The 25,523-nt window shown below is 44.3% G+C and overlaps 1 protein-coding gene across 1 annotated transcript in view; it reads left to right on the top strand.

The window, feature by feature from the left end:
* The first annotated feature begins 2,238 nt into the window (after positions 1-2,238).
* nr3c2 (nuclear receptor subfamily 3, group C, member 2) overlaps positions 2,239-25,523 on the top strand; it is a 63,120-nt gene continuing 39,835 nt past the window's right edge. Inside the window, exons 1-2 of the mRNA XM_079730934.1 lie at positions 2,239-2,606; positions 3,884-5,734. Coding sequence (XP_079587060.1) covers positions 3,903-5,734 — 1,832 coding nt within the window. The 5' untranslated portion in view covers positions 2,239-2,606; positions 3,884-3,902. The remainder of the gene's footprint in view (positions 2,607-3,883; positions 5,735-25,523) is intronic.

Below are 25,523 nucleotides of genomic sequence, written 5' to 3'. Positions count from 1 at the left end.
CGATTCCACAGCCTTCCCTCCTGTTCTTTTTTCTTTTTTTGCTTCGTTTTTTGTTGTACAAACTCAAGAAAAAAAAAGAATGTGGGAACATTTTGATTTGATACGAGACAGGATAAGCTGTCAGAAAACTTCTCGTCTGTGTCTGACACGCCATGGGAATGGGAAATTGGAGATTTGACTGTGATGTGTCATGCTGATGGGGGTGTGAGGAGGCGGAGGTGCTGGCGGTGAAGATGGGGGAAGAGGGGGTTGTCGTGGTGAAGTTGGTGGTGGAGGGGGTGGTGGTGGTGGTGGTGGAGGGGGTTGAGGAGGAAGGGGTGGTGGTTGTGGTGATTGTGATGATGGGAGGAGACTGGGAACCACTCTGTGGGATGACGCTTAAAAAGAAAGAAAGAAAGAAAGAAAGAAAGAAAGAAAGAAAGAAAGAAAGAAAGAACAAATAAGAGAGACAGATAAACCAACATATTTGCTGGTTTTAAGTACATATGTAGCTTGGTTTCAATTACTTAAGTACATTTTTAGGGCGCTAGACAAGCCTTAGCAGCATGGTGTATGTCATGGTGCAGTAGACTGCAGCTTCCTTCATTTGGCAATGCTATCATACAAACACACTAACACTGGGTGTAATCTTACAATAAATCAACTCTAGGACTTATAGTGACTTTCCCTATTGTTGATGTTAGACAACAAGTTAAACCCCCAGATATATAGACCACAAGATAGACCAGAATATAGATACAACAAGATATATAGAGCCCAAGATTGAACACAGGATAGATAGAACACCAGATAGATAGACCACCAGATAGTTAGACAAAAAGATAGACAAGAACATAGACAACAAGACGGACCACAATATAGATAGACCATCAGAATGGTTTGTCAACATCATATTAGACTACACTATTGTTTATAAAAATATACTATTATTGTTATCATTATCTATAATAGTATGATTTGCACAATTAGAATCTTACTAGTAGTAGCCATAGTAGTTGTAGTGGTGGTAGTATTGGTAGTAGTAGTAACATAGTAATAGCAGTAGAAGTAGAAGGCCTAGTTATAAACATTCACGATAAAGAGAATTGGATGAAACATCCAGAGGGGAGGGGAACATTGAGGTTAGGTTTGTTGTCATGGCTCTGCAAGTTAAAATATATGACGTTGACTTATAATTGATCTATAAAAGGCCAATGGGAAAAAGTCTGTATCATAATGTTACTTTTTCAATATAGCTCACAATAGTAAGTGATACGATTCAGCATAGTATGAAAATAAATACACTTCATATACTTTTCAGAGACAAAATAAAAGCCTAATAGTTCTAATTGTAGGGCAGGGCATGTATTTTAAGCAGGATGTCTTCTTTCTTCTTCTCCTAACTGTAACAGAGGTAAAGCACCACCTAGTGGGACATTTCAGCATTAATGGACTAACCTTTAAGACCTAATTTCACTACTTAAAGAAACAAGCTATTTAATCGCGTCATTATTATTTGTCATTGAAAAAGAATCGTATTGAATTCGGCCCTCTTCCATTGTAACTGTAATCATCTGAGGTTCCGTAGGCGATATAATGTAGAGGCCCTAGTCGATAATTTTCTGATTGTGACACTTTCTTTTCTTCAACTGTGGTATGTCAGGAAAAGGGGACAAGCTTATAAAAATAGGTTAAATATTTCATGAACGATTGAGGCATGCGAAAAATGAATATTTCCATTAGACGAATCATCAGTAAGTGATAATAACCATAGCGGTTTCCAGACGCTCACGGCTTTACTTTGTGGTGCACAGATTCCACGAAATGCATGACGCTAGATGTGACGGTGAACATAGTTGCTACACCGAACAGCGTGCCCTATATTCGCGTCCAGCCCCATGGTGTAGGCTACCTGTGCTCAGGAGTCTTCAACTAGGCGATGGCCCCTCCCTCCCTCCGGCTCTCTCTCCCTCTGCCTCTCTCTCTCTCTCTCTCTCTCTCTCTCTCTCTCTCTCTCTCTCTCTCTCTCTCTCTCTCTCTCTCTCTCTCTCTCTTTCCCTCTCTCCCTCCCTCTCTCTCGCTCCCCCCCTCTCTCTCTCACTCCCTCCCGCTCTCTCTCTCTCTCTCTCTCTCTCTCTCTCTCTCCCTCTCTCTCTCTCCCCGCTCTACACCATGGGCTCTCGACCCGTTTAGAGTTTGTATTGCACTCGTTGCAGTAGGAGGGTCCATGTGCACAGAATGACGTCGCGCTCACTGCAAGTCCGACCGACTCCTTCGTTGTTTTATTAGGGGCTTTATTTTAATCGAAAAGGCGAGATTAAACTATCTGTATATCATGGACATTGTGTAAAACCACTTGCCTCTGTTGTCAAATCCGTCGCTGTCTCTTGTCGCCCTGTTTGGAACATCGGTTTGCAGTTGAGAATCAGCAGCAGTCATATATATACGCAGCAGTCTATGTCCTCAGCTGTCAAACTGAAACTAGTAGATATTCTCGAAAGAGTAGAACAGTGCATTCTTGTCCTGGGAGGAATATATTTTGACCAGGTTGCATGTCTTCTTTTCTCCTTTGGATTATTGCTGCCCAGCAACCCAGCCACCTGACAAGTCTGAATGTCGTAATTAAGGTAAGGACAGAGTGCAAAATGTTTGCTTGAAGAATTAAACTGCGCACAATACGAAGGAAGGTGACGAAGGGAACACTATAGCGGTTATAAGGACGGTAACAACTGCATGTGTCGCTTAGGTCGGTGGGCTCTCGAGAATCCGTAACTTTCAACTGGGAACGCTCGCGGCTGGGCGACCGGTTAGCCTCTAATGCAAGCTGGTTGATTTACTTCGTGTATTAATAGCCTGCTAATACTGATAACACGATAACTAGTAATTATGATCATGGATACGCTATAGGCTTATAATAGTAGGCTAATAATATGGACGTTTTAATATGTAGAACCCTATATTTTGGGTAAGGATTTAAAAGGCTCAAGGTTAAAACATTTACGTTTTATCACGTTTTCAAATATTCCTTGACACATTGAGAACAACTGCAGATGTTGAATGTGAGATGACGACTAAGTTATTAAGCGAGGGCAGAAGAAAGTTGTATGCATCTGTGTTGCGCACATCAGTTATTTTTTTGACAGGGGTAGTTACGCTTAGGGATAAAATATAGCCAAGGCTATTATTATAACCCTAGGATATGTGACCTATAAAATAAGTAGGCTATACTTCTTAGGGTTGCAAAAAAGAAATGATGTAGGTTATTACTTCTTTTAGTTCGTTTTTTTCGATGCGTCCAAACAACCTTTTAACTAACGTCGCAGATTTGTTGTGGCTGAAAGAGCAATAACTATTGAGTGACAGCATTTGGACCAATCCATGAATAGCATGATGAAGTTGGTGTCGTTCTATCTGACTGCTGTCCAATCCAGCGGAACAAAGGGTGGCGATCCAAACAAAATCACACATCTACGTCACAGATACACTTAACCCTTGCCACACGTTTCCCTTAATGTGATTTATTAAAAATGCTACTGCACAGCGATAACGGCCATCCATTCCTAAAACTAATCTTTCCCAGAAATGTTGGGGGGAAGAGTATCACTTGTGCTGCAGTTTGCATTGCCTTTTTTTTTTTTAAATCTCCTTCCTTAGTAGTCTTAAATGCTGCTTGGTGGATCTGCCTATAGCTATTATTTTCTATTTAATGGCTCCAAATTCAAATAAAGGCTGTTTACCTTTTTTGTGATTTGTGTTCAAACTCGAATTACATTTCTTAAGTCTTCTTCTTTCATGGCACCCGCTTATTACACCTGTCACAACAGCAACAAAAGCTCCAACTAATGTTTGTTTCACAGTTTACCTGACTTTTTCTCTTTGTCTGTCACCGCTTGGCCCCCATCAGGTAAACCGATGACGTGGTGATGGAGACCAAAACACACAAAATCTACTTTGATGGAATCGACACAGCCGAGAGCAGGTGGCCCCAAATCCCCAGCACCATGGAGTACTGCTGCAGCACCCAAGAATCCGCTTCAACCAGCAACGATATCCTGATGGACATAGCCAACACCAACTGTCCAGCTGGGAGCCCGGCGGCTGACTGTAAGGAGAACAACACCAAGAAGCTGGAGCCCCCGGTGCTTCGCCTGAGCCAGACCCAGCCTTTTGTTCTGCCTCTCCTCAACAACTCCCTGTATAGTCGCAAACAGGAAATGGACTCTAAGGAGCTTTCCAAGACTGTGGCCGAGTCCATGGGCCTGTACATGAATGCGGCCCGCGAGGCCGACTTTGGCTTCAGCCAACACGGGGGCAGCACCAGTCCCGGGAAGTTCTACCCAGGGTGCGGTCGCCCCCTCGAGGGCAACCAGTGTACAAAGTTGACAAAGAGCCCCCCGCTGGGCTTCCCGCAGTGCAGCGCTGCCTCTCGGGACTGCACCGCCTCCGGGCCTCAGCAGGTGAGCTCCGCCTCCTCACAGGTGTCCTCTCTCAGCTGCAGCCCCCAGACGTCCAGCTCCGTCTCCAGCCACAGCGTCGGCAGCGGCGGCGGCGGCAGCAGCAGCAACATGGTGTCGTCCACAACCAGTCCCACCACGTGCTTCGGCCCGGCGCGCTCCTCCATCAGTAGCCCGCTCAGCCAAGCTCCCTCCGTCCCGCATATACTGGGCCACGTCCAGCGCAGGAATTCCATCACGTGTAGCCCAGTGGAGTCCAGCACCGTGGGATCCCCGCCTCTCACCAGCCCGCTCAACGTCATGAAGTCGCCCATGTCCAGTCCACAGAGCATGGGCAGTGTGAGGTCCCCGCCCCCCTGCAGCAGCACCTGCAACATGAGGTCATCTGTTTCAAGCCCAACCGGTAGCAATGGTAACGTCACGGCCGGCAGCTGCACGGTGAGGTCGTCCATCTCAAGCCCCGCTGCGGGCGGCTCCATGGCGACCGGCAGCCCGCGAAACCTCTCATTCGGCGGGTTTCCCATGTCCAGTCCCGCCAGTGGACTGGGGCTGGTGCAGAACGACACCAACAGCCCCGAAGCGGCGGGTCTGGCAAAAGACCCAGACTTCAAGAACTTTGAGTTCCCCAAGGTGGAGATGGTCGACGGGGAGGTTTTTAACGTGGGCCTGGATCACATGGGGATGGTGAAGTACATAAAAAACGAACCAGGGACTGACCTGAGGAGCATGTGTTTAGGCAGCTCCAAGTGCAGTGGAAATGGTACAGCCTATATCACGCAGATAAAAAGTGAGCCCAACAAGGATGAGGACTGCATGAACCAGCCACTGTATAACGAGCAGCCTCGCTCTCTGGGCCTCTTCCCCGCATCGGAGACAACCTATTTATCCCTGAGGAATAACATAGACGAATACAGTCTTTCCGGTATTTTGGGACCCCCCATCTCCTCCATGAATGGCAACTATGAATCAGAAGGTTTCCTCAACAATGTACTGTCTAAAGGTGTTAAGCAGGAGTCCATTGATGGGAGCTATTACCAAGAAAACAGCGGCATGACCCCGTCGGCCATTGTTGGGGTTAATTCAGGTGGACACTCGTTCCACTACCAGGTCGGAGCACAAGGAACAATGTCTTTTGGGCGGAATGATGTAAGGGACCAGTCCAATCCTTTGTTGAACCTCATTTCCCCCGTAACAGCGTTAATGGAATCGTGGAAGTCTCGGCCAGGCATGGCCCAGGGTGCGATGTCAGCCAGGGGAGAGGGCTACCTTGGGCAGGGATGCATCGTGGACAACATGTCAAGGTAGGTTATGTAGGCTAATGCTGTCAACTTGTGTTCCCTCTTTGACACTGTATTTTGGCAACGTATTTTCCCTGAACAATTTTGTTTGATTGTCCCTGATGTAAAACCAGCCAGTCTGTGTTATGGTTTGTTTAATTTAGCTAAGGTTAATGAGTATATATATATATTGAGTTTTTTTGCGGTGCAGATTTCTGTAATTATATTTGAGAATACCCAAGGCTCTGGGTGAACGGAGCGCCTGTAGCTACAAACAAGAGAGTGAGCGAGTATTTGAGAAGTGCAATGTAACAACAGTCACAGCAGGGCTTGGGATGAAGCCAGTGTGAAGCTGGCCGGGGGACCAGGAACTTAGTAAATGTAGTCCAGGTCATTGTTACAGTACAAGTGTAACATGTGACCACAACAACACCATCTTTGCTGACGCCGCCCTCTGCTTCACCCTCTGCCTTCCAGAAAGGCAAAGTTTCCTCCTTATCAGTCGTCAGTGTAGGCACAACAACACAAATGGTATTCATATAAACATAAGGTCTAGTTTCGAACTTGTGCAACACATGTACACATGTAGTCAGTGTAGTATATTTTAACTGAATCTCCCTGTTCTATTATTGGGAAGTATCATGAATTAGGAAGGATTGATTACAATCTCGTGTTACCAAACTAAATGATTAAATAAACAGTTTCTTTGGTCAGGATGGGGAACCCATTCCAAACGGAAAAATAAGAGGTGATAGCAGCCAACATGTCAAGATAACTTTTGGGACAATTGTTTTTGTGATTTAACTACGTTCTGCGCCCGAAGTTGAAAGAATTATGGTTTTACTATTATCAACAGGATGAATTAAAGTCAATAGAGGGGCCCTAAACTAGGCTATGAGAAACAGATTAATATTGTTGAAAGCAGTGACATAATGCTTTCTTTTAACAGTGCCTGTTGTTTATTAAGAAATAAATGTAAGTCCCTTTATACAAGTTTGTGCAAGGAGAAAAAAAAACAGCTGTTTTAAAAAAAACAGATTTTTGAAAAATCTTAGATGCATAAGATGGTAGAATGTCATCTGATATTATTTTATTATTTTATTTCTTTAGATATACATATAACTAAACTAAATATACCAATAAGCAGCACTTATTCAACTTGATCTAATCTTTTTCTTATCATTCATTTGAGACAAGAGAGTAAGAAAAAGTATTCTCATGGGGGCCTCAGTTACTTTTGAAACAGTGAAAGAGTTACCATGTCTGTCCATAACAACGCATTAAACACTGCTGCTCCCCGTTGTCATGCCAATGAGATGCAAAACACTGACTTAGCCAATCATAGCTCAACACAGCAGAACAGAAGCACCTGCTGTGTCCACTACTCAGTCTGGTAGAATGCTTCTTGTACAGTGTTGAATTACAGTGCTCTGGTAAAGTGGCCCGGTAAAGTGGTCTGGTACCGTGACCCTGTTTAGTGGCCCAATACAGTGGCCCAGTATAGTGGTCTAATACAGTGGTCAAATACAGTGACCCAGTACAGTGGTTCAGTACAGTGATCCATTAGACTAGCCCAATACAGACGTGGGGTAAGGTTGACTGGTACAGTAGTGTGGCATAGTTGTCTGGTAGAGTTGCCTCCTACAGTAGTCTGGTACAGTTCCCTGGTACAGTAGTCTGGTTCAGTTCCCTGGTACAGTAGTGTGGTACGGTTGCCTGGTAAAGTTGCCTGGTACAGTAGTCTGGTACAGTTGCCTGGTAAAGTTACCTGGTCCAGTAGTCTGGTACACTTGTCTGGTAGAGTTGTTTTTGTAGAGTTGTCTTGTAAATTTGACTGTTACAGTAGTGTTGTACAGCGCCCTGGTAGAGTTGTTCGTACATCGGTCTGGTACAGCTGCAATGTAAATAGATTGTGATTTGTTATACATAGAATTTATTTGACTAATGGAGGAGAGGATCTCTCAGCTATTATCATAACAATCATGATTACTTTAGGCCATTGTCATGACTAAATCAATACAATCACTATCTCACTCTTAAATAATTTGCTCCATTCACATAATTACATTGGCACTGCCCATGATTTTAATCCTGGCGGCATTAGTGGTGTACAGTACCGCTATCTGCCGTGTGCACCCACAGACATCTCTCTGGTCCTTGTTATGTAAAGTTGACTGGTGTCTTCTGTGTATTTAAGGGGATGTGTACACTGGCTCAGTGTGTGTGTTTCAGGTGTAACAAAGCTTGTACCCAGAGAGAAGCGATGCCCATATGGTAGCAGCTAAGGCAACGTTGGGAGAGTCACTGCCAACCCAGGTCCTAATGAGATCCCGCTTAGTTCTAATGTCAGTGCAGATGACAGTGCTTGGTGGGACATATGGATGCAAGCAAGTCAATCACACACACACACACACACACACACACACACACACACACACACACACACACACACACACACACACACACACACACACACACACACACACACACACACACACACACACACAATCACACACACACACACGCTGACATGCACTTAAGTGTGGCATGTGATTACCTACCTGTTGTGTATATTCACCTGGGCTTTTGCACAGTGAAGTTCATTTAAAAAGTTGCATTAGCCTTGGAGAACATTATTTAAGGAAGCTGTGGCCCTCTGGACCCACGTCACTTCTTTAGAAATAGGTCAACATTGAAGACTTGAGAAACCATTTCAATACACACACCACTGTCACACCATCAATTGGGTTTTGGCCTCTTCTAACAACAGGTACACAGGTAAGCTACGTTACCCTTTTCACCCGTGTTTTCAGAATTGACATTGCTTGTGTTTGATGCCTGTTGGGTCTTTTCCCATGTGGAAATCTCTTCTCTTTGAGGCTCTGAATGGAAGTATCCCAAGATGTTCACTGTTGGTTCTATTTGGCCCCTCCGTTCAACATTCCTAGGGATTTAGAATGCATTACAATTTGCTTTTGAATACAATGCCCAGTAGACCAGCAGCCTATAAGAAAACTTGATTTCTGAATCGTTAGGATGGCTCAAAATATATATTTTTACACTTATAAGTCTTCCAATGTGGTTCTCTTTTTTCTGTGGCACTGAAAACTTTAGCAACTGCCTCCTTATCATAAATGTTGTATGCAGCAATTTGTTACGTAGTTCACTTTTTCTAGGTCAGGCTATGTTTGCGTTTTAATTTGTTTGATCAAGCCAAACGTGGACATGCATTTGCTTACAAGAGCTATCTGTATTCCATACCAGTAGGATTCACCAGGGCTGTGTGCTAAAAAATGTTCTGTGAGTTCAAGGCATACATTAAAGGTAGCATATCTTTATTTTCTGAAACCATTGGCGAAGTTAAACCTATAGGAATAATGTTTTCCATCCGTTTTATACTAATCCCTGTTGAGTAATTTCTAAATTATATTTCTTAATCCTAATGTACTGCTTTAAAATGGGTTAAAGCAAAGATATGTCGCTGAAAATAAGCGGTTAACTTAAATTCATCTGTCACCATGGTGCACCAAGTGTTGCAGCAAAACCATGGAGGAACTTTGGGGAAAAAAGGCCTCTGGTGCAGTTGTCTTCATTTCCTCTAAAAGTTTTTCTTTTTTATTAAAAGGGCATCACAGAAGATTTTTATCTTTTTCTTGGATTGATTTAACTTTGGGAATCGACTCACACGAAACTGAAGTGCAGTGTTTTCAGACATACTTGGACCTTGGTTCTCCAACACAGCAGATCAATTAAAGATGATCTTGTGACCACCACTCTGAATCCATTAGGAAGAGCTAAAGTACAGTACTGTATGCATACATTACCTACAAGAGACCGCTGTTGTTATGCGGGAATGAAAGGCCAACCGACATCTGAATACTGTATTGTGATTACTTGCCGTCCAAATTCTTTAAAAGGAAAACATTTCCAAATCTCTTTGAACCATATTCAAGTTATCCTGAGGCGATCCTGAAATTAATCGCTTCAGTTAAAAAAATTCTCCCTCTTTTTGGGGTAAATCCGCTTAAGCTTTTCTATTATATTATTTACCAAATACAAACCCGATGACCTCCAGTGAACACTGCCTTAATGTCCTCCCCCACTCCCACACTTTTGTGCGGGGGGTGATTTGCTTTCATTCTAATTCAACAAAATCTGTCGGGTGTTTTCTCTTAAACACCCAAATGACTTCCTTCTTATTTTCTTGCCTTTCTTCGCTGATCCCTTCTCCTGTATTACTACCTCCTCGCCAGATTTACTCTCGGCGGTCGATCTAATTGTTTTTTTCGTCCTTACCGTTTTTTTTTCCCGCCCTCTTTCGCTGGGAGCCTGTTGCTCCAGCTCCTGTCCTTTATGCGCCGCACCAGAGACACCACTCTACCCAGAGAGAGAATGCCTGGCTGCCACTGGACTCCAGCCAACGCTCAATGTTCCGCAGATGGACCAAAAGGCATACTCCTGAGAGAACAACGATAATGATTTAATTGTATGTCCCTGCACTAAACGAATGGATGGAAATTATGTGATTAATTCAGACGCTGCTGGATGCTAATACCTGATTAAATCCCTCCGCCCGGTGGCACGTTGGGCCCCCCCAGGCCCCGCGCCCCCCCAGTACATTGTGAGTTCCTTCCCGACAGAAAAGACACACAACACCACAACAACAGTGGTGACAGCGAGCTGAGGCGGTGGGCTTCTGGATTGGGGCGTTTGAGGGGAAGACGTAGGCCTCGTGGGGAGGGTATAAGGGTGGGGTTGAGGAAGGAGGAAAGACCTTAAAGATTGCAGAGGATTTTGTACTAGGGTTAGTCATTCTAGAACTGGCCGTTTTTTCGCATGTGTCTTTGCAGTAAAACTGATAAGAGTATATTAAATCAGAGAAAGATAATTTCTCTCTCGGCTTTCATGTTATGAATGTCCCGATCCTACAAGTTGAGCTCTTTTATCTACTTGTAGAGGGGAAATCCAAAGGATTTCAAAAGGCTTTAGGTACGAGAATACTCTGGTACATTGTCAAGGATAAATGCAGTCTTTCTGTCTCTTCTCACGCACTCTTAAGTCCATGGTCATCTCAAACCAGGCAGCTGTTTTCCAGCTGTTAGGGTTAGGGCATTAGGTAATTGTTTTTAACACTATATGTCTATGAATACATAACGATCGCAGTGCCTAGACCATCAATTGTGGTAAGGTCGATGCATGTGTACTTTTATTGCTTTGTTAGGAAATAATAGATGCCACAACATCATTTTTAGACATTAATTAACTCCAATCTACTACATCATCAAAGGCATTTCTCAATGAACTAGTACTACTACAACTCAATAAGTATAATATGAATGATTATCTTTGATAATAATCATTAATAATATCAATGGCTATTCATTAACTGATGCTGATCTTTGATACACACACGCACGCATGCACACACGCACGCACACACGCACACATACGCACACACCAACCTCAACAACAATTAGCATCAGCTCCCATGCTCGGCCTGCTGAAACTAAAACTGTATCTGCTTTGCCAGAGCTTCTTGGAATTTGAAAGCCTGTATTGTCCTGCTCCCTAGAAGCTCTTCCTGAAATGCTGTCAGGTGATGGCGGGCCAGATTTTCAGCAGCTCAGCCTCGGCCCTGGCAGTGATCTGCCTTGTTGCCCTCTGTTACCTGCTCCTGAAGGTGGCCCAGGCATTCAGTCACCTGGCTCCCTAAAAACCTGGGTTCGGGACCCTCGGCCACAGAGGCGAAGGTTGCAGGTTGCTGTAATAAAATGGCCTGCTTATTTCTTTCTCTTTCTTTCATAAATATAGTGGTGGTAATTTGCTGTTTTCCACTTTGCATTGTACCAAACACTTAGTGAGAGAGCAGGTACTTACAAGGCCAGCCGCACAGGAGGAGTATCCTAATCATTTCTGAAAATGTAATTTCCATAGAATATCGACCATAGAATGATGCCTCCACGGCATGGCAACAACAACTGCTATAAATAGTGTAAAAAAGAAAAAGAAAATTAACAACACGACACAAATTTATTGCCGGAACATTGTTCATTTTAGAGCAATTACCCTATATTTAGCAGCTCTTGAAAGGGCTGAAAGGCTGAGAACGCACCGGGAAGCGTCCCTTTCGTTGGCCCGCCCCTGTGTCTGTTGTCCTGTGCTTGCATTCTGACGTGCTTGACCGAGCGAACAAGGCATGCCTTGATTATTCATGTTTAACTGGAGTTGGTTCAAGTGTTCATGCCAAACTGCTTATGCTTGAAGCCCACTGTTTGCCTGGCATGGCCGCCTGTGGAAGGGAAGTGGAAATGGATGCCATAAAGAAAACTCTTGAAAAAATGTTAATTGTTTGGCTTAAGAGGCAAGTAGGTCAGGCCTGTGTGTGCGTCTGCATCTGTGTGTGCCTGTCTGTGTGTGTTTGTGTGTACATGTGTGTGGGTTTGTGTGTGCAAGCTTATGTGTGTTTGTTTGTGTGTGTGTCGTGTGTGTGTGCTTGCGTGCCAGTGTGTGTGTGTCTGTGTGTGTGTGTGTGTGTGTGTGAGTGTGTGTGTGTGTGTGTGTGTGCATGTGTGTGTGTGTGTGAGCCTGTGTGTGTGTGCGAGTGTGTGTGTGTGTGTGTGTGCAGGGGGAGTTGATGACTCCCTCAACATTACACAGTCACACCCTGTGGTTTTCATGAGTACAGGTGAAGAGGTCTCCCTCTCCCTCCGCCGCCCCACTGCAGAACGCCTTGCTACCGGAGCTCTGCGGACCACCACGGGCTCAAGTTCAACACACTCCTGTGGTCCTCACAAACACGGCACACACACGCTCACACACGCTGTACCGTTTAGAACATGTATGCTTGTGGGGCAGGAGGGTTTAGTGGCGAGGGTGTTTGATTCCCGGCTAAAAGGCATTGAGTTTATTCCCGATGTCTAACTATCGGGGTCCTTGAGCAAGATGACCGTACCTCTACCATGTACCGTTAATGAAAGCTGAACTCACTCTCAGTTGTTTTGGTTAAACGTGTGTGTGTGTGCGTGTGTGTGTGTGTGTGTGTGTGTGTGTGTGTGCGCGCTCGTGCGTGCGTGTGTGTGTGTGTGTGTGTGTGTGTATGTGTGTGTGTGTGTGTGTGTGTGTGCATGCCGGTGTGACTGTATGAATGTATTTGCACACACGGATTACATAAAATGGCTATTAATGGGCCCCAGAAATCCGGCAGATTTCTCAGCGATTCTCTCTCGTAATTCTTTGCCAACAGCAACAACACTGTGACCGGCCTCTTCGGAAATCCTCGTGCGCACTCAAGATACTCTCACACACTATGGCGCTAAGCATGCAGGGAGTTGATCCAGGGAGTTGATCCAGGGAGTTGATCCAGTGCTTTCATAATAAGTTGTTGGTGAAAAAGAAAAACTGTTGGAAACCTGTGGAAGTTTTGAGCACTGCCCTGCTGGTTAATACTGGGAATTTACGTCATAATATATTCCTGTAAACACAACAAGCGCTGATATTATTTTAGTAACATGCTGATTGAGATAATTTAGATAATGGTCCTGGGCATTTCAGGCCCAGTGGGATATGTACTCTGATTAGGGCAAGGATTGTCTTGGCCTTTTAGAATATCAAAAATTATTTTATTCCAAAAAAGAGTGGTTTGATCCATCTAATAAAAATTACAGTAACTGTGATCTTTAGAAAATACACCGGGTGCGGGTGAGTGGTATTCAAGTGAACATTTCATACAAGATGGAAAAATAAGTAATACTATAAAGTAGTTTTTGGCTTTAGATCGTGACAGAGCCATCTAGCTGTAGCTTCTAGACAGACTCAACTTGCCATCTGTCTGTCAATAGGAGGACATGCCTGTCTAGTAATACTGTCTTTCTTTTCCTTTTTCCAGTGAAGGGTTGTCGACAATTAGAAAAAAACATAGCTCACGCCCAGCTTGTCCTAGTGGGTATGACTGTAAATCCTTTGTGTGAAATATACGTAGCAAGCAATATTTCGGTTATACAGTAGGAGACAAAATAAGCGATAATTAAGTACATGTGCGTCCAACATAGCAGCAGCAGTGTGTGTGGTATAAAAAAAAACATCTCGCAAACGGCAAATCCAGCAAGATGCCGATTTGGCATCGACCATGTCCCTTAATTAATGCTGCTGTTATGGTTTTCCAGTCGCAGATTGCGTGTGTGTGTGTGTGTGTGTGTGTGTGTGTGTGTGTGTGTGTGTGTGCGCACATGCATACATGTCTGTGGGTCTGTCTGTGGGAAGAACTGTTGATGCCTGACAATGACTTTAGGATACTCATCTGCTCTAAATCTATAGTATTCTATATCCAATCTGATCTGAGATATATATATATATATATATATAGAGAGAGAGAGAGAGAGAGAGAGAGAGAGAGAGAGAGAGAGAGAGAGAGAGAGAGAGAGAGAGAGAGAGGGAGAGAGGGAGGGAGAGAGAGAGAGAGAGAGAGAGAAAATATATACATAAATATAGAGATTTTGCATTATAAAGAATGTGCATGCCCGGGGCCTATTCCTGGGCGGAGAACCCGATGTATCCTCCATGTTCTGGAGACATTTAACATATATCCCTTGTTTACACACTCTAAAGGAACAGCAAATTGTTAATGTTTGGTTTTAAGCAGCATAGACACTAAGAACACAGATTAGGAGCTTTCAAATGTTTAATTTATGTGGGATATGAAAACCAACTTTGCACAGCAAACATTTGGTTTCCATTCACAACTTTAGTCGCCGATGCCTGCCACCGCCAGGCTTACCGGCTTAAAGTAGTCGCGTTGTGAACTTGGGAGCCGACCCAAAAGAAGCCTCAGTAGCCATATATAAAAAACCTCTGCCATGCTCCATTCATATCTTCATGTCGGAAAATAAACAACGGTGACGCAATCCTAACATGGGGATTATGGAAAAACGATCTTTGTATCCCCTTCCGACAGTTTCAGCGCAAAAGGTGTGCGAGGAGCCGAGAGCTCCTCGGTTTGTATCGCTGGAGTCGGAGGTGAATGTTTTCCAGTGTGTTATGACTTTGGTATACAGGGAAGTAAGGACTCCCTTCATTCCAGAGGGATGATGAATCAAACCCCGAAAAACATTCCTGTCCCGGCGTCTGATATACACCTTGAGGTTGGTTGTTTCTTCTTCAGTTTTTTCTGGCACACCCAGAGGAGGCCAGATATGTAGGTGTGTCTCTGGAGGTCCTCCGTCTGCTTCAGATGGCCACCGGCAGGTTGAGGGAGGTGGTGCACTGTACGAAGGGTTTTGTCGTACTCAAATCCCACCGTTTGTATCCCGGGGGAAAATGGTGCAGAGAAAGTGATGATGATGGCGTCAGTCTGTGTGGTTGAGGAGGAGGTGGTGTTGCTGACGGGGTACGGGGGGTAGTGGTGGTAGTAGAAGTGGTGTTGCTGGGGTTCAGGTGTGGTGGTGGTGATGTGGTGATGGGGGCGGGGCGATGGTGGTAGAGGTGGTTTTGGTGGGGTAGATGTGGAGGAGGTAGTGTTGGTAAGGTGGTGGTGGTGATTCAGGGCTGTCAATGGTGGTAGGAGTGGAGGAAGTGAAGGTGGTGTTGGGAGGGTGGTCATGATGGGGGGGCGGGGTTGGCGATGATGATGGTGGGGGTTTTGGTCGGGTGGTGCTGGGGGTGATGAAGGTTGAGGAAACCTTCATGAAACCTTCCCTCCACCCGTGGACCGGTTGTTCATCTGTAGGACGCGGTCACATGAGAAGAACACACTCATTCATATGACACCAGCACCACACCGGCTCGCTGTGTGTGCGTGTGTGTGTGCTGGCCTTTGGGAGGTCATCTATATAGCCACTTACCATTGGGATCCCTGCCCTTTAACTAGGACACACCGCGGTACACATTCAATTCATACTTCACTTTTATAGACAGCAGAAATAATGAGCAGAGATGTGTCTTCAGCACCTGGTTAAGCATTGCACACCTACCAACGAGGTCATGCCTGGGTAGCCTGCGGCGTTTAACTACGACTTAGTTTAGGAGTAAGAGCTATAGCTGCCGTAGCAGGTACCTCCTAAATATTTTAATATGTACTGTTAAAGTGTAGAGTTAGTGTCTAAAACGGTGTCAAAGCCAGCGGTGGATGTGTGTGTGTGTGTGTGAGTGTGTGTGTGTGTGTGTGTGTGGCTGCGTGTGCACTTGCATGCGGGTGTATGTGTGTAATGTGAGTCTCATACACTCTTCTATATGACTTTGCATGAGATATCTCTGATCTATTCCCAGAGCCGTGACAGACACTGAAGGACTTACTATCCTCCACACACCCCATTGGTCCAGGAGGATATGAGATGGATTGAGGGTCATTGGTGTCTGATTAGACTAAAGCACATTTACAGTGATTCAGTGGCAGACGCATGTTTAAGGCAGCTGTGCATATCTATGTGTTTATGTAATTGGGGTGAATGTATTCACAGCATATCTGGGGTTACTGTGACACGGGTAAGTAGTAGCATCAATATACTAAACGTGTGAGTTGAAATCAAGAGATTTTTGCAGGGAAAAAATGGAGGGTTTGCAGCACTGGTTGAAAGTACACCTAAATATTGCAGTCATTCGTAATTCACGTCATGAAATGCTTGTTTTAGAGGTTTTGAAGGGACCATCACGAACACATTACAGTCGGGCCATCTGTGAATGCCTTTCGATTGCTCACGCCTTAATGGGATGAGGGAAAGGTAAATGGTGTCATACTGATATGGCAGTGGCCCTAACACAAAGCAATTAAATAAAACATTTAGCTTTGGAGGTAACATTGTACGTTTACTTGCGGAGAGAGACAATGAACAATGAAGAGAAAAGTCAGTTTCAGCAGTAAATACAACAGAAGTGGAGGAGCGGGGGGGTTATGAAAGTAGGCAAACAAAGTCTGGCCCGAGGCCAGTGATTTGGGATACTGACCCAGGCTTACCTTCCGCACATGTTCACATGCTTGTGTTTGCCTAAATGTGTTGCAACTTGCCTGACTCACTCCAAAAGACATGGAACTATGATGGCATTTGAAAGAAATAGAGAGTACAAATTGAGTCGGAAAGCCACCGTAAGCGGAGGTGAGACAAACCTGACAATGTCAGAGAGGTGCATTCAGTAATATTTGTTACGATAACATTGATGATGTGTTCCACTGAAAAAAAGGCCATCATTGGGAAGGTACATATGTCAATGGCATCACAGTAATGGTGTTATTATCAGGGAGACGAGAGAGTTGCCTTCATGCAAATGAGCCCTGCCCTGCACAAGGACCCATGAGCAAATACCTGAACCATTGAGAGATCAGCCAAGGCCAGGCAACCCTGGCGTGAACACTGACTTTACAGAGAAACGTAGGGGACCTAAATCAAATTTTTTACTGCACTCTAGTCATATTTTATTCCACCAAACTGCATTGCATCCCACTGCAGTATGAGGCTTTCAGAGAGAGTGAAATACATGTTGGAGGTTTGGGCCCAGTGGTGGGGGGTGGGAGCAGGACAATTTACCAGAGCCCATTCGGAGGACCACTGCAACACTACATTACTTCAGTGAAATGTGAAAAAGTGATTACGATGTGTTCTGATGTACCATCATTAAAAGAAAATAAAGTTTGCTTAAAGAGAGAATTTTAATGCATCGGTATTATACACTGCATTTAGAGTTATAGATATTGTGTAAAAAAAAAGATATATATTTACATTTTTAGCTGGCAGGGTTTATATGTCTCCAAAGCAGGGAACATAATTTTGTATGAAAATGGTTGCTTTTGCGTTTTACCAGAGATTGCTTTCATTATGGCTAATTGGATTTTGGGCTGCCCACTCATTGGCCTACATTCATATTTGTATTTAAGACGCTTATTCTAAATGACACTGATATCACGGGACTGCCTTTAAAGCTCCTGAATCCAGAGGGCAAAATTAGAGAAGGGGATGACTCCATGTAAACTGTATGCTCATGTGAGTAAGAGAGAGAGCACGAGAGCACGAGAGAGAGAGAGAGAGAGAGAGAGAGAGAGAGAGAGAGAGAGAGAGAGAGAGAGAGAGAGAGAGCGAGAGAGAGAGAAGAGAGAGAGAGAAGGGGGGGGGGGGATGAAACTGCAGGGCTTTTGTTTCAGCTTGTGTTCATTTCCATATTTACAATTTATAGACATCCCATGCTCTACCGTCGGGCTGGCTTCTCCCCAAAACGTCAGAGCTCCCCCCAAAAAACACAGTTTTATTCAACTCGACAAAAACGGTGGGGTTGGTTGTCCTAGCTGGCGCACAATGTGATCCTATAGGCCTGTGTTGAAGCGCGAAGGGGAAAAACGTGGCGACAGAGCGAGAGAGGCAAGACAAAGTTACCTTCACAAACACTGCTGACCTTGTGAGCACATCAAATTAACTTTCTACCTCGGCTCGTCTCTGGCTAAAAAAAATACACTGTCTCCTTCACACAAAGCTGCTCTTAAGTGTGCCCATTGATTTCAGTGCCGCAGAAACACGGGAGGTAATGCATTGAGGAGCAGGGCCAGGGAGCAACAGCTTTATGTTGGGTCACGCTAGTCCAGCTACGGGCCCGGCTTTGGATTACCTCCCCCTCGCATAAAAATAGAAAGACTTTACCTGACAGACCAAGTTCACTTTTTGCTCGCTTATTGCATTCATTATTTGCTAACCAAGTGCTCCTTCTAATCATTTTATTGAAAAATGGCGACAGTTTCCCCTTTAGCAGACACGGTAGTATTCCGGAGAGGAGCTAATAAATATAGCTTGTAGCATCGCGGCGCATTGTGTCAGCTTTGTGACAGTAGCGACGCTAGCTCTATTAAATCAACGCTGATGCTATTATTTCAGATTGATGGTGGATGGCAGGAGGCCAACAGCAACAGTTTCATCTACAAAACACGTCCTTCTCTTTGGGTAGAGGGTGAATACTGTCACAACGCCCATTGTGAGTGTCGATCAGATCTAAATATTTATTTATTTATCTTTTTGGTTGTCGAAGGACAGGATTCAGACGTTGCAGGTCTGAGATGGAGGAAGAGTGGCAACTAGGGTGAGATATCTCAAAGGCCAAAGTACAGAGTTGGCAGCAGTGGTAGAAATAAAACAGAAAAAAATAAGATGGAGGGTGAATGACTCGTCGATTTGCTCAGCGCTGACATGTTCTGAGTCATGTTCCACGGAGAGAGAGAAATGGAGATCTAGAGGGGTTAAGGTTGAGCTGTTTTTGTTCACAAAAGATAGGTTTTGCAAAGTTGTGTGGAATGTCATCATAATGGATTCTAATGGGCCTATTTGTTGTTTTTGCTCAAACTGAACACTATTCACTGCTTTTACTTGTTATGAAGAAGCATAGGGAGTCTGATGAGTCTATAACAACCGTTGAAAGATGGGACAAAAGGGAAAAACTGACAGTGGGCTCAGTCTCAAGATGCCTTAACTGTATTCATATCTCTTAAGTTCCGAAAACAATATTTTAAATACTGCAGTGCTTTAAATAACATTTCATCAATCAATTAACATTTGGATTCGGTAAATAAAGGCTAACACTAACGAAGTGCTCTTTCCAGATGCATAGTATTTCCAAGGCTCATATCTCGTATAGTTGACATTATTTAGTTAGGTTAGTCATATTATATCCAGGCGATTTGACTTTGGACAGGTGAGCCCATATATTGTCCATTGATTACCACCAGTACATATTCTTCATTTATTCTCTGTTTCTGGGAGATCTGATTGCACCATGTCCCTCAGCAGGTGTGGCATTGTTCGTCCAATGGCCATCTGGGCCCGTAATCCTCTAGACGCGAACACAGTGCATCGGAAAAAGGTCACTGCACAAAGACACATTTAGTTTTAGCATTGCTTGTGTGTGTGTGTGGTTGTGTGTGTGTGTGTGCGCGCGTGTGTGCACGTGTGACATGTGAATGTACAAGTAAATGAACATGCATGCTTTGTGGACCTGCGTGCATGTGTATGTGTTGGTTTCTTTATGCCGTTTAAATGTGTGTATGCATTTTTTCACCATTTAAAGCTTATCTGTGGGACATTTTTATAATGGTGATGTTAGAATGTCAGAATCGTACATTTGACCTTTTTAAGGCCTGCTTCTTGCTTTATAATGAGCTACCCTAGTGGCTATAGATGTGGACACTATGAATGGGGAATGCATTTCCAGTTTTTACCCAGAACTGTTATATTTCAGGCTTTCCTGGCTTTTTATCTGTATAGACAAATGTATTTTCAAACAGAACTTTTAACAGCTGTCATCGCACTCTACCATTGATCATCCTTAAATAATAAAAGGCAAATGAAGCCCTTTATGAAATCACCAATGATTATTTGGAAACAGTGCTTGGACATCAAAGTGCACAAATACATATTGCTCCCTTGTTTATTACTTCTCACAGAAAGTATTCTACGGCATAAGCAGAGCTAAACGCAAACTATGGATAATTAATGAAAGAATGTGCGAGTGTGTGCGAGTGAGCAAGTGTTTTTTAGGCCGGACGTCTTGCTAGCCAAGTGCTCTCCCCTATGCTATGTTGCCAAATACTATGTCATACACTATCTGATTGTTTCATTAGCGGTTGTTTAGCTAGCGGCAGAATGTGCCAGCTCAGTGCTAAGGACACGACAACAAAAACCTTGGCGTAGAACAGCCCGTCAGAGCCCATTTCTGGACCTGAACTGTCGCCAACCTCCACCATGTCCCTGCTGACCAGAGGCCTTGTCTTGGTCGTGACGTCTGATCAGAGTCCATGGGTTTGGGTCATGGTGTCCCCATCGAGAGCCCATCTCTAAGGCTTGTGGTGTCATAGTGACATGCCTGGTATCTCCTCCACTCAGATATTGGCTTGGAATGCAGTAAACACAAACAGCCTTATCCTCCAGCAGACAGCTACTATGCCAACGAGGACATCCAGCGGTGGGCTGCCAATGCAGGACATATGTCTTTGTATGGAGAGCCTAAGGGGAGCACAATGCTAGCTCATGGTACAGTGTTGAGGCTGATCTCGGGCCACATGTGTGTCAGCGCCAGGACAGGTTAACCTCCAAACCGAAAAAATTGTCAAATCCTAATATAAAGGTTATCTGTCTAATTTTAATATACACAATTAATTTAGTTAGCCTTAACAGGAGCTACTTAGATGAGTTAAATAATAGGATGCTAACAGTGAATAATGTACATTATGACAGGGGTGTGTGTGTGTGTGTCCACATGTGCACATTATCATGCGTTTGCGATTGTGTGTGTCTGCGTGTGCGTGAGAATTTATGTTCATGAATGTATTTGAATATGCATGTTTGTCTGTGTGCGTGTGTGTGTGTGTGTGTGTGCATGCGTGTGTGTGTGTGTGTGTGTACGACTATGTGTGTGTTTCAATGTGCTGAACTCGATGTATACTATATACATCTATTTCAGCCCTCGATCCAGCATGGTTTGATAGAGACAATGCTTACCTCACCTCACCTGACCTCACCTCACATCCTCCCTACTCTCCTCTAGCTCTCAGTCAATCACCAGTTCTGGCCTGGCGTATGTGCTTATCAGCCCCAGAGCAACACACCGACTACCTAGTGTTGTTAGAAAGTGGACAACAGAGGCTTTGCTGGGTGAAGGTGGCCACGGCTCATGGCTGATCCCTTTAAGATAATCTGCCTCTCGGGGGATTTGTCTTTCTCATTTGTCTCTGGAGTGCAGAGACGAGTCTGGAGGTCAGAGCCGCAGAGCTGCCTCTTGATATGCTAGAAAGGGGTCCGCTTGGGTCACAGCGCCGTTATTGTGCACAGCTCGACGCAGAAGGGGAAGGTAGCCGATCGACAAGCCACGTTTTTATGGTCGAACCAATTAAGGTGAATTTAAGAAGAAATCACAGGGTATTTGCGGTATAATACTGTTTACTATCAAGCCACTTAGGAGACGCTGTCATTAAGCTGTCATTAAGCTGTCATTAAGGGGCAGGTAGGGGCTTCCTGCTGAAAGATGCCTGCACGGCTCTACACGCCTCCCATGCCTGACTGTCAGGATACTGTAAATCCAACCACTACTTCTACCGTATTTGTTCACATTCCGTCATTCAGCAGACACTTCTATCCAAAACAAGTTGAGTGTGTGTGTGTATGTGAGGCTGGGATTAAGTGAGGCTGTGAATAATAAAGGCAGGGAGCAAAAACAATTGCTTTGCTTATTTGAATTTGATGTACTTGAATGATTATTGCACTTTTTGGGTTACATCTTCATTGTTGAATTGTGATTCGCTTTGGACGAAGGCATCGGCCTGATAAATGTAACGTAATATAATTGAATGTACAGCGAAAAAGTGACAAGGCTGCACACCCTCGGAATTCCATGACCAACAATAAACACATATCCCTCCGGCCCTGAGGCCAGTGTGGAGGGAGGGACAGAGCCCAGGGGAGCTGGCAGTGCGTGGGCCACGGTCATCCACCTCAGCTGACCCTGCTGCTGATCCCCTGGCAGGTCCTTAACCAACACCTTAGATCTAAAGCAAAGAACACAGCAGCGCGGCCCTCAAGTGGCTGCTCTCGTGTCTGTGTGCACATCATTCAGCCCGTTTAGAGTAAATTACCCAGATCTCTGACACACACACACACACACACACACACACACACACACACACACACACACACACACACACATGCGGACACACACAAACACACAAAAGCGGCCAAACGGGTCTCGCCGGGCTGTGTTTTGGTTAGATTTTCGCCACTGACCCCGAGTCAGTGTTGTGTTGTAATGCTGGAGGTTTATGTTATAAAGGCCGGAGTGAGATGATTAAGGTCACAGCGCTCTGGTATCACATGCTGCCCTTGATCTGTTTAACATTGTGTATTTGTGTGGGTTGCGTGTGTGCGCGCGGGCGCGAGACCTCGCTTTGTTTGCGTTGTTTCCACATTTCCCACCATCGAGCTGGTGTCTCAAGCGCTGCCGTTTAAAACGTCTCAGTGCTCGCGATGGGGTCCTCCAGGTGGCTTCATCTGGGGTTGTTTCTCTGACAGGAAAACACCCCTCCTGGAATGATTGGGGCAGGGGGATCGAAAACAGGAACTTTGAGACTCATTAACTCATCACGGAGCTCCAAATGTGAGAGGGCCTTGGGATCGCTTAAAAGTCAATACAGATGCTTGTGTGTGTGATTGTGTATGTGTGTTTGTGTGTGTGTGTGTCTGTGTGTGTGTGTACGTCACATCCATCGAATGTGGCTATTTGACATCAGGCGGGTGGTGGGGGTGGGGGGGTGGTTTCCTGATGTACTGAAGAGTCCATCAGAGCTTTATAATATATATGAACCCTGGGCTTGTTTTCCATGGGCATGAATAGGTCATTTACTATTCTGTAGGCTCTGCTCTATGCCTCTTATGCCGATGATAGACAATCACTCGCTCTGTCTTTCTCTCTCGCTTGCTCTCTCACTCTCTCTCTCTCCTACACATACACATGCACACACACCAACACACCCACAGACACACAACACAAACATTATTCACATTAGTGAATATTTAAATTCCCTTGAATGGCATGTGATTCATTATTGTTCCTAGTATTTGTTGTGACTGACTGTTGTCCGTCAATGATTGTGATTTAGTAGTCTGATTGGTCAGCTAGTTGCATCAGCCTGGTTTAACCAATGTCCACTTACTCTAGCCTCTAGGGAGTGTGTGTGTGTGTGTGTGTGTGTGTGTGTGTGTGTGTGTGTGTGTGTGTGTGTGTGTTTGTTTGTGTGCGTGTGACACCCCTCACAATCTTTGTTTACTCCCGCAACAGTAGAACGATTATTACGTTTTTTATCAGAGAGATATGGTTAGGTTACACCTATTAACTCTAACCACAGTTAAAACAGCCCAAACAGTGTTGACACATTTCAAATGGAAGTTTGGGTGGACAGGTTTATGCCGGATGTGTAGTTGTCAGTATTTTGGTTTGTTTCACATTTAACTTCCGTGCATGAAATGTGCTTTTAAATGTATATCTAAATGTACTTATCTAGGTTTTCCCGTTTCAGTAAAGTAACAACAATAATAGAGACCACTAAGAAATGTTCTGTGGACTGTAACTGAAATTTCTGAGTGTAGAGAAGAAGCGTGTGATTGGACTCCCTCCCCTCCTCATCACCATGTCACAAGACACCTCATATGGTGTCTATCCTGAGGTCCCTTTTTATAATAAGACTATATAGTCTGATCAGATATGGCTAAATTAAAACTCCTAGCGAATATACTTGAACTGTGAGGCTTACCCTTCGGCTAAAAATTGGAGAACACGTTTTAGAATGCAAGGAACTACGCACAATCCATACATACGTGTATTTATAGTATGACCCAGTTCGAGATTTACCTCCCTCCAGTGAGGGCCAAAATTGGACTTATTTACAACTTTTCCTTAATCATAAATAATGTGTTGTCATCTGATTGCCTCAAGACCTTCAGTTTTCCTCCACACTGCATTTGAACACGTCACATTGCTGATCACCACTTTCTTTTCACTTTGTCAAACCTGTGGTGTGACCTCCTTTTCCTATGGCATTCAAACAGGACAGCCATAGCAAATGAATGGATAAGACTATATTATGTTCTTCCCGCAAATGGAAAACATCCCTATACACAGACACATCCCACTCACCCACAAATCCACAACCACAACCCCCTTCCCCCCCACCAATCCCTCCCTTACCCTTGATAAACATGGTTGTAAGTTGAAAACGCAAAGAGCCGTTTGTCTGTTCAGCCTAGTGTAGAAACAAGGCAGTGCACATGGCGGGCTCCTTGAAAGACGACCAGCTCCCTTTGTAGATATAAAAGACTTGTTATAAGGTAAAGAAAAAACACTAATTTTCTTATGTTCATGGGATTATACTTATACTTATACTAAATATGTTAATTAAAACACATTCAGAAATGTTATATTCCATTTCTGCCGCATCTGTTACTACTAGATGCAACTTCAATCTACACACTTCACTTTAAACTCACACTCTTACCCAAAGCTCAGAAACATCTCATCATAGAGCAAGCAGAGGTTCGCCATCTTAGTACTTTTCAGTACTTTTCCAACGTGATTCGACCACCCTAGCCGCTCCTCTCTCCTGCCTGCACAGCCTCCTGCCTGCGGGCCTGTTTTCTGTTGGTGAGAAGCCAGTCATATGCTATCTGTACTCTGTTTGAGATACTAAACAGCAAGGTTGAAAATATCTACTCTTAATGCTGTCTTTCATCCGCTTGGATCATTGTGATGGTGCGGCGTCAACTCTAGTGTTGTAGAGGGGCTAGGGTTTCAGTCCTTGAGCAACTGTAATAACGATGTTTCAATATTTGCTCAAAAAAATGAATGTTGTATGGCTTTGCTGGAATAATCTTCTGAGTCGCAGGTGCTCTGTCTTTTATTCAAATATTGAGTTGAAAATGTGCCCATGTACATCCTCCTGTTATTTGTGTGATTCATATCAGCATTCGTACTGGTGCTGTGATTCAAAGGGAGTGTATATTTCAGGGATTTCGTGTTTTCTCCCATTCCCAAATTTGTTAGGAACTCCATCTGCTGTCAACTTTGTCTCCACCTTTTTCTCACTGTGCCAGACTATCCTTCTGGAGCTAGAAGGATATATATATATGCACGTTTCCTGTATTCCATGTTGCGGTAATGCCTGGTTTTACCGATACTGAGAGAAGCTCACTTGAGCTCTTGGATTGGCAAATGGGATTTTTATGGGGCTTCATCCTTCATGCAATTGGCTTAGCCATTATGTTTTCTTTATATTTTGTCGTGGGCGGAGACTTGCCTAACCGGGTGTTCG

The sequence above is a fragment of the Pollachius pollachius genome (assembly GCF_949987615.1).
Source record: "Pollachius pollachius genome assembly, chromosome: 2".
Taxonomy (NCBI): domain Eukaryota; kingdom Metazoa; phylum Chordata; class Actinopteri; order Gadiformes; family Gadidae; genus Pollachius; species Pollachius pollachius.
The sequence above is the reverse complement of the archived record's forward strand: the minus strand, read 5'-3'. Positions and strand labels throughout refer to the sequence as shown.